Raw genomic sequence first — 10,425 nt, 5'->3', positions numbered from 1 at the left:
TCTTTATCCTTAACATTTCCATATAGTGAAGCAACAGACACCCTGAACTGAAAACTCCTGTTTAAGTATCCACGCTAGCTTCTAGTTTGTATTAACTATGTGAGTCACATGCAGTTCGAAAGATTCAGACCCGCTCTGATTACATTTCTTTAATAGCTACACCGAGATAACTTCGGTTTGACCTCTCAGTGACTCAATGTCCATTTCGCTTCTTATTAATCTTATTCATTGACAGTCTTTGTTAAACAACAAGGCATGCCCTCTGAAAAGGTGACATTTTCATATTTGTTAGACGCAGTGACCTTGCTTTTACCCCGGCCTTGGACTTCGTTTATCCCCTCAGGGAACAGGGTCCTTCTGGAGGTCGGATAAGTATATGTGTGTGTGTAGCTATATACATGTATATGTGTGTATGTTTCGGCATATATATCCACTACTAATATAGCAGCTGTTATTAGAATGTGGTTTAATTACTGGATTTCACTTCATGATAAATTAAAATTGCTAACGAAAAGTATTTTAACCGTAGGGTTTTAACACAAAGCTCTCAGCCAAGGCTTTAGGTTTCTGAGGCCCATATAAAATAATGTCATGTCGTCTGTTATTCATTATATACTTCTCTCTCCTTTGTGTACAAAACTGGAGGCCTAAAATTAAACACACTGCAGTGTTTACATATTTAAAACAAGTAAAACTAACAATTAATCACAAGATCGGATGAAAGAAAAGTCTGATTTTGGATATTTAAAACTCACATCTAAAATTGTTCTTCATGTAATAATATGGATAAAACATAAATATAGAAGACCGGGGCTAGTTGTCACATTTTTATTCCAGTGAATATTACCAACGCTATCTTACATTGAAAGTCATTTGTAGGAGCGAAAATAAATGAGAAAGAATAACTGCTGATAAATTGGCTATACACAGGCTTAAACATTAAAACATAATTAGTAAACAGTTGATTGCAACAAGAAAAATGTAAAAGGTAACATACATTTCGCCAGCATCATACGAGGCAACATGAACCGACGTTTTTTTTTGGGTTATATATATATATATTGGATTATATAATTATGTATATATGATATACATATATATATAATTGTTATAAATAGGCCTACTCTTGTTCTTACGTTTCATTATCGTTTTGAACTGACCCAACTGCTTTTAAAAAATACAATGATATTGCACTTTCATTTGAGGATATGATTTACAATAGGCCTACATTTTCCATTTTAATGTGCATTTGAACTGCATTTGGCTGAAACCAACATATAAAATAAAAATTATTTCAAATCGCGAGCATTTCTGTAATTGGATTTTTGACTCAAACTCTTAATACAGAGTTGTGATTCCCGGTGTAGCAGCTATAGCTCCGGTCTCCTATAAAAAAAGAGCACGGCCATTTCAAGTCCCCGCGTCTTCTATAATCCGTGAATCAACTGTCTAAACGAATATACAGCGTTGCACAAAATTATTCGAAAGGAGTTTGTTAAACAAATTTTATGGACACAAACGTGTGTAATTTCGATTTATTTATAATGCCGGTTGTTGTTTAACTTTTCTGTATGGCAAAATTATACTTGAGATTTTTTTTCGGAAAGGTCAGATATTTTCACAAAATGTAGGCTTATGCATTCTTTAAAAAAATCTAAATGTATGTTAAACACAAATAAACAGTTAAATTATTTTGTAGCTATTCGCAAAAATAAAGAGAGACAGAGAGAGAGAGAGAGAGAGAGAGAGAGAGAGAGAGAGAGAGAGAGAGATTCAACAATACATGAATAATATATATACTTGGCGTCGATGCTTCTTCGCATGTCTAAAACGAGATTTGTCCCAAAGTGAGGAGTATTACAATTATTTTTAAATAAATTCCAAATTATTTTATAACAAAGCGTATCAATACCGGCCTCATTTAGTCCTGATTTACCAGAAAATAATCCTAGACAGCATATTTCCCCTTTATTATTTTTTTCTTTTCTGTTTTCTTTTCTTTTCTTCTGTTAAAATTAACGAATGTTTGGTTTTTAAGATGCTACAACGTGGGGCGGGGGGGGGGGGGGGGGGGACTACTCTTCAGCAAACAAAGAAATGTTCATTGCGGAAATATTATCAATCCTAAATGCAAATGTCCCGTCGAATATATGGTCATCAAATGGGATTTATTCAAAGGGAATTCACTAATCAAACCCCTTAATAAAACCTGAATACTCAATCTCTGGCACAGGCGTAGGAGGGAATCTCTTGGGGATGCTAACCCAGGGTCACCCAGCTTGCAGAGTTCATCGCGAGGTTACACCAGAACTCACGGGATTCACAGCTATTCCATCTTTTGTGCCATTATGAAAGTGGCACTGCGCTCTACAAGAACAGATGACAGCTACTTGTTCTGCTGTAAACTTTTAACCCCAGCCCTCCCCCTACCTTTACAATCTCACTCTCTCTCTCTCTATCTCTCAGACAAACAAGCACAAATAAACAGATGGACACAAACAAGCCTTCAAGCTCATCAACTTTCTTTCTCCCCTTTTCTCTCTCTTTCATTCTTTTCTATGCTATTGTTTTCCACATACATCTTTTGTATCTTCCATTTATAATGACCACTAATATTAGGCCAAAACTATTATTATGTTATCAAACAACCTTCATATCTCCAGACAGCTTGGCCTGCTGTAGCCATCAATTTCGTTCTGCTGATATCCATACTGCACCCAGATTTGTAAACCATTTATATTCTACCGAGAGTCCCTGCAATTAAAGGTGTATGCAGGAGTTATTATTCTTTTCCTTTCTGTCATTTCTATCCATATAGCGAGAAGGGACGCCAATGCGGGTGACACTGAACTTGGCCAAAAGCGAGCTCTGCTGGTGGTTTACGGCGTGTGCACATTCATCTTCCTGCCGCCGCTGACCTCGCGGTGAACCAGGAGAGAAGACATTTTTCTTCAGTCCCTCCTTCATTGTCTATCGAATTCTGTCTCTCTCCCACTCGCTCTCACACTTCAATTTAAGTATGCGGATGTTATATGCCCATTTCCTCAAAGAAGGGCAAGTAAAAACATCTTTGTGTTATGCATCAACGTTTATTTTCCCTCTTAAAAATAAAGGTGCTTCACGGTGCCATAGAAGAACCTTTTTGTCTAAATGGTTCCATAAAGAACTTTTAACATCTGATGAACCTTTCTGTGTCACAAAAGGTTCTTTGTGGTGAAAGAAGGTTCTTCAGATTATAAAAATATAAGAAAGAGATGGTTCTTTAAAGAACCCTTGACTGAATGGTTCTTTGTGGAACCAAAAATGGTTCTTCTATGACATTGCTGTGAACCTTTCGAAGCACCTTTATTTTTTTAAGAGTGTATACTGCCTTAAAGTTAAAACATAACAGCATTTATGGTTACGATAACTACATTGTTGCTAAGCATTAGTGGTGCTTGAATATATCATAAAATTGTCACTTTGTAAAAAATTATTAACAAATTATCTATAGATATTGAGCGTATAATATTGATAACAGAGGGAAAACATTTTCTGCATATTGGACTAGATAGATAGATGGATAGATAGATAGATAGATAGATAGATAGATAGATAGATAGATAGATAGATAGATAGATAGATAGATAGATAGATAGATAGATTTGAATTTAGAAAATGTAATTCTCAAAACTTTTAGGCAATTATTGCGGGGCGAATTTGTGCATCAACATCTACCAAAAAGTATAAAAACTAACAAAAGTCATCAAAACGTCTTTGAAAAAAAAAAACATTATTTAATGCATGGATACAAAGGTCAGAGAATATTACAATATAGGAAGGAAGCAATTATAGTCAAAGAGCAATGCCCCCTACCACCCATCTGCCGGTTTTGGTAGCATAATTCGATAGCGAAAAGTGCTACAAGATTTTGCTTCCAGCATATGAATAAGGAGTGAGGCTTTATTAACATGTACACCTACCCCAACCCTAAACCTAGCCTTACAGTATAAATACAGTGTTGGTATAATCTGATAGGTAGCAATGTTTGTCAGGACACCGGACGATCAGGTCTTCGTGGAACATGAGTGCATTTATGTTCTGCTCATTGTTTCACTGGGGGCCTATGAAAATTTTGTCTCTCAACAGCAGCGTAAACCCGAAACAAACCAACTGGAACTTACCAAGAGCTGACCCTCGTCCACCCGAGTGACTCCGGTCGACGTGTTTCCAATCCATAGCTAACTGGTTTGTCAGTAGCAGCTGTAGATGCAGTCAAAGAACACCTCAGCGGTCTGCAGAGAAAGAGAACGAAGCTCCACGTCAGTGCGATTAAACTTTATATGCGATATAGTGTCGACTCCCCAAAACCATAAAACTGACTTTAATTGCCACCACGTGACTGTTTTATGGCCAGCGAGCCTATCTGGCTTCTCTCTCCGGGTGAATTTTACGATCTAATTCGTGGACCAAACCTCATAATTTATCTTACCCGCCAATGTCATGGATCCAGAATGGTAAAGTGTCTAGTAAAGTTTTGCCGCTCAAAACCCTGTACAGATTTCCAAAGAAGAGAAAAGTGGACGAAAGTGGGCGTGGACGCACACTTATGTTGAGAAGTTGGCAAGGGGGATCATAAGTGCCCTTTCCACATCGGGTGAGTAAAGTAGTGATTACAGTGCGTCTCATACCTGTTGAACCACTTAAACTTTTACAGAAATTAGTAAATTGCTCCAAACAATCTAGAATTTAAACAATGGCGTGCATAAAATTATGGTATAAAAGGTCTATGGCATTTTGTAGTTTAATGACTACTAATAGGCTACTCACCCTCACATTAATAATTAAACAATTATTTGGTACATTTGACTTCACGTCTGTCACTTACACACACACAAAAACACCACCTGGCAAAACACCGAAATCAAAATTTTAAAGTAAAAACTTTATTGTTATGAACACTGCATTTATTGTTGGCAAAACTGTTTTCTGCACTTCCAGTCATCATTTAGATTTCACGAGAAGGAAAATAATTAACGTTTCCCCCAACATTTGAAAACTCACAACACAAACATATTCAAGTAGAAAAATTAGGACAAGACAAATATGCGACAAGTCTGAACGGAACGATTTTATCAAGACACAAAGATGACAGTACAACACGAATAAAACAGGTCTTCTGCTTCAACTTCACAACAAATAAGAGACTATCGATATTTGATATCGAATTTAAATACATAAAATACATCAATTCATATTTACAAACCAAAAGACATAAAACACAATAACCAAAACATTTTAAGTTATGCTTCATTTGGTAACAGTGAAATATTTTCACAGGTTGGCTTACCCAAATGCACCTTTCAGAAACGTTTTTTTTTCTCAGAAGCATTTTTCGTCGATAAGTGTTATATTAATTTACACCTTCATGTGGCATTTCTAAGACAATGCAAAGATCTCTCCACATACGCAACATTACATGAAAACACAGAGAGGAAGTGTTTGTTTTATTTTTTCTGACCAAGGACGCAACACAGGGCGTTCACTCTTTCAATACCAGTGGAAAGTTATTTTGTAAAATCGGCAAAGTCTTCATCCACTTGTCGAACACGCATACATTCAAACACGAACAGATTTAATTTATATATGCACATATACACATATACAATATACACATTTTCACGGCCGGTATGCGCTTCCTGCACCCGCCATATTCATACTCTTCAACTTGTTGTCCTTTTTCCATTTCATTCTGCGGTTTTGAAACCATATTTTGATTTGTCTCTCTGAGAGACAGAGCGTATGTGCAATCTCAATACGTCGGCGACGTGTCAGGTACCGGTTGAAGTGGAACTCCTTTTCAAGCTCAAGTGTCTGGTAGCGTGTGTAGGCTGTCCTGGGCCTTTTCCCCTCCGGTCCGGTCAAACTGTCTGTTATACACAAAAGTGTGACAATGTAATTTTTTAAAATCATTTTAATGTGCTATAATATATATTATGCAGTGCACGACACAAAACATGGATGAAATGACATGCATCAACCTCAAAGCATGCGTGACATTTTCTGGGACAGAAAGCATAACAATGAAGTCGGGTAAATTCCTCAAATGATCTAAAATGAAATCAGTTTTATTATTTAATTTAATACCACGAAAAAAAATTACTGGATAATCGACAAGATAATTAATAATATAATTAGGTCTTTTAATTCTCATAAAATATATTTTCTATTTTTTAAGAGAGATGGAGCCAGTGAAGGACATTAGCCTGGCTGTGACATATTATATTACAGTCTAAAACCAAAGTAACCGTATTTACATTAAACGTCCCGAACTTATTTTGAGTGAAATTTGACAGGGGGTCATTTACACCTTACAACAACACTCAGAACACAAACGGGAAAAAAAGCTGAACTTTGCTGTTTACCATGACTTATATGAAGTTTTCGCATCCATGGATAAATCTGCGGCGCATCTGATACATTCTGTGGAGCTGTCTGGGCACTTCCCGGTGGCTTTTCTTCCTCCATAGTGCTGGACGCTTTAGAAAGTCCCTCGCGACTGAGAACCGTCCCGACGCTGTTGGTCGCAGAGCCAGCGGTGCTCGGTAGTGAGGTTTTCAGGGCGCGGTGTGACTGCTCGCTGACAGGAGAGCTGGATAAGGATGGGCAGGGGAGAGGGTCTGGGGAAAGCTCAGCACTGCTCGCGGTAACCGGTTGATTGTACCGGACAGGCGTCGCAGTTGGACTGTCTGTGTAGCTATGAGTTCGCTCACCAGATGAGAGGAAGTGTCCGGTGGTAGAGCGCCCGGTGCTGAGATCCATTCCATTGTAACCAAAAGCATACCTGCCCGAATGCATGCCCGGAGAATCTCCGCATTGGCCACTAGAACTATGATCTCCATAGTTATGTAAGGGATAGTCCGCGCCATTTGGATAGTGACCGCAAAATGAGTTCCCAAAATAAGAGCTCATTGATTGACAGTTATCTTATAATTATTTGTGGTTACAACTACCTTTATGGAGAGAACAGTTCTGCCGTGTGTGTTTGATTTGTGTCTCTGGATGGTTTTGAGCTTCTATTGCACTCTTGCACAATTTATGATGAATTATGGAAATGAGTGAGACACAGACTTAATGCTCCCTTACGTAGACTCCCAAATATGGGGTAAGGCTTATAGTCACGTGTTTTTGTTGACCAGTCGTAAATCCTATTTTGTGACCTCCAGCGGTAAACTCACGCGTAAGCAGGAAATCAGGGTGGAATTGTTTGGACACGGGAACGCGCAACAAGAGTTTCAGCGAACTAGCTGTAGTGTGCTCTGCAAGATTGTAGCGGCGCGCCACCCTCTGGTTACAGACGGGACTACCTACACCATCAGACTGGAGGCGGGCACGCGATGGGGTCATTCAAAGGGTAACGACTCTGCGGTAGAAAAATTGTATCTGCTGAAACGATGCTCCGTGACCTGCACACAAATCACGCGCACCAGAATGTCTATGTCTATGTCTAGATTTAGTAGATTCAAAAACACACGTAACTGGATGTTTGAAATAAACAATCGTTAATAAGAACACAACATCAAATAAATAATAAATAAATTCTCGAGTATTGCATAAAATAGGCTACTCCTAATAATTCCTCATAATACATCTTTGGTTTGAAAACAGGATTTTTTAAAATTCTGATTAAGTTTGATCAATTCTTAATATTTATTTATAAATACTTAGCCTAATATTAATATTAATATAATTAGGAGATACTTTTAAGATTTAATTTCATTTACTTGTCGATTACTGTTTCCAAGAGCAATAGAGACAATGTATCTGAATACTAAAGCAATAGAGAACGGTTACAGAAAAACAACTTTAATACTATTTCTTGTGTTGTGCCCGTTTCCTTGAAATGGGGGGAATCCGCATCTGATGTTATGTTATGATGATGAAAAGAGCTAAGCGCGACAAAGTGTTAGCTTGTCCTTGGTCAAACACTTTGAATAAAAAAATATTTTTATAACAGACACTGTAACCCAAGCAATATGTAGAAACGTTCATTTATTAACGAGAAATTACATTGTGAAAAACAGCTAATTTTTGATATATTGCCATATATTGATAAAATAGCACTTATTTAACAATAAATATTGCAAATAAATTAATGAATAAATATTCTGAACAAATGAAACTGTTTTCACTTCTAGATATTGACTGTTTTCGGCCCTAGTTCAGCACATTAAAATAGCTAACCAGATCTCATGAATGTGCGTATCAATAACACGAGATTCTATTTCTCTTTGGCGTAAATCTATGCAGAAATGGACTTTGGCCTACATATGATACGCAATGACTAGGGGTGTGGGGTAGGTGCGTATTATATGTACGCCAAACACGTGTGTACTCACATGCACGCCACATTTCTGCACATAAATAACACGCCAAGTAGAAACCTAAAATCGTGCTATTGATTCGCATTTTCATCAGTCCGGGCTTCCTTCATTGTGCTTTCTGCCATTCTTCTTCAATTTAAATGTGAAATGTGGTGCGAAAACGTTGTTTTAAAAATCAGGTATAAAAAAACTATTTAATGACTCCGAACACAAGTAGCATTTACATCTTTAGTATTTATTAGCCCACACATGGCATAACAAAACTAAATTAACAAAACTCACAGATCTGACTTTTCAGAGCGAATCAAACAGTCTTTACAATGTATACATTCCTTTAGATTAAACAAAAAAGATCAAATAAATTAAACACTTAATTTTCAGAAATTGAACGTGCAAGTTGTGACATTGTTGCAATACCAAGAGGTCTACAACTCTGGTTTTGTAGAGGTTTCAAAAAACCTGACAAGATCATTTTCTGTATAATGTCAATGCTAAAAGTAAAACTTTTGAAGGATCTGGAATCTGTGGGATCAAGTCTGATTCCTTGCCGTATCACTTCACATTCAAGCACCAGTTACAGTGATGGGTTAGCTTCAAAAAAACGAACTTTAACCTGCTTTAACCTGTCAGCAAAGAGGTAGATCACCACCTAGCGGTGGTTTTGATGTACAGCCATTTGCCTCGTCATCAACACAGAAGAGCTACAGAATTATGCCCAGCTCTTATTCATTTTCTTCCTTTGTATTTATAGATTTTATATATCAGTTAAACATCATAAATGTCCCATTAAGAACACTGGAAGATTTCTGCGCTCAGCTTGCTAAAAAAATAAATAAATGAAATTAATTTTCAATAATTGGAATTGAATTTTAATATAACTTTTAAAATCAACAAACCACATATTGTACATATATGGCATATAGTCTCTAAAACGTTTAGGTGTAATTTTGCAGTTGCCCTGCAGGTGATTGCACAGTCTCTCTCTTTATTGTACACGTCCTAACTAGGCTACTGTATATGAAGCTTTTGTGGAAAATACTGTATTTCTAAGATCATTTGTAGCAGCGTTTCAATTACCTACTTAGTCTAAAAACATGACCTAGACCCGAATTACAAATATTAGGCAATATTATTACTGCTACACCACAGCTCTTCTCTTAACTGAAGTGTGATGCACTGAATGCTTAGGATATCGTCATCAAATTCAACGAACTGTTACATCAACATACTGAACTACACAACTCTCTCACAGAGGTATTTCCTCAAATACAAATACTGTTTTGCTTACGCAATAAAATCTGTTCTAAATAGTCTACCTTTAAGCCTTCTTTTTTTTTTTTTATGTACCAAAGCCTAGTCTTGCTGACAACCAACGGCTACCTCTCCACCCAGAACAACAAACAAACCTAACAAAAAACCTAGTACTTTATAAGAATCGTATGCAGTAGCCTATTACATGACATCACAGATCGTTCGATAGCCTACGAAACAATCCGAGTCCTTACCGTTCAGTGTGTCTGCTGGTCCACGAAGGCAAGAAACAGAGGATGGTGACGAAAAATACTTCACAGCTCTACGGAAAGCTTGTGCCAAACAAGATGATCAGTTCTCTCTTTACTGCCAATGCAATACCCAGTTCGATGGCAGCGAATGTAGAATACTAGCCTGCCTCAAAAGTAAAAGACAAGAAATTAACAATAGACGAAATCTGGAAAAGCGGGGGTAAAAGAAGGCTAGACAAGGCAAGGTCAGGAGAAGAATGCAGCTCTATTTTGGGTAGGGATGCACATACATAAAAAGTTAACGTTCATGTGGCCTTAAAACACGTGACCGACTGGTAGCCAATAGGAACTAGCTGCAGCTCATAAAGTTGTACGGCAAAGTAGTAAATTTTCATAAACAACAACAGATTTATAGCTTCTCTAGGGAAGAGGAAAGAGGTGGGGGCTGGGGCTGGTAAAGCTTGCAGCCAGGCGCCATTTTCCAAGTGGAGCTCACAGGAAAAGTAAATGTATAGATTTATCCGCATTACAGTGAAATAACTACACTTTTTTCCATCAGA

General features: G+C 37.4%; 1 protein-coding gene across 1 annotated transcript; it reads right to left on the bottom strand.

Moving 5' to 3' along the window:
- Positions 1–5,090: 5,090 nt before the first annotated feature.
- LOC127935173 (homeobox protein Hox-A5a-like) lies at positions 5,091–7,517 on the bottom strand. Its single transcript, XM_052532807.1, has 2 exons — positions 6,405–7,517; positions 5,091–5,909 (listed from the first exon to the last, which is right to left on the bottom strand). The coding sequence occupies exons 1-2, from the start codon at positions 6,949–6,951 to the stop codon at positions 5,659–5,661; spliced, it is 798 nt and encodes a 265-aa protein (XP_052388767.1). The 5' UTR covers positions 6,952–7,517; the 3' UTR covers positions 5,091–5,658.
- Between the last annotated feature and the right edge of the window lie 2,908 nt (positions 7,518–10,425).

Source organism: Carassius gibelio, chromosome A19, assembly GCF_023724105.1.
Source record: "Carassius gibelio isolate Cgi1373 ecotype wild population from Czech Republic chromosome A19, carGib1.2-hapl.c, whole genome shotgun sequence".
In the NCBI taxonomy this organism is placed as follows: domain Eukaryota; kingdom Metazoa; phylum Chordata; class Actinopteri; order Cypriniformes; family Cyprinidae; genus Carassius; species Carassius gibelio.
The sequence above is the reverse complement of the archived record's forward strand: the minus strand, read 5'-3'. Positions and strand labels throughout refer to the sequence as shown.

Coding starts and splice junctions, on each gene's coding strand:
- LOC127935173 (XM_052532807.1), bottom strand. CDS start 6,951: ATGAGCTCTTATTTTGGGAACTCATTTTGCGGTCACTATCCAAATGGC. Junction 5,910..6,404: donor AAAACTTCATATAAGTCATG/GTAAACAGCAAA, acceptor TGTGTATAACAG/ACAGTTTGACCGGACCGGAG.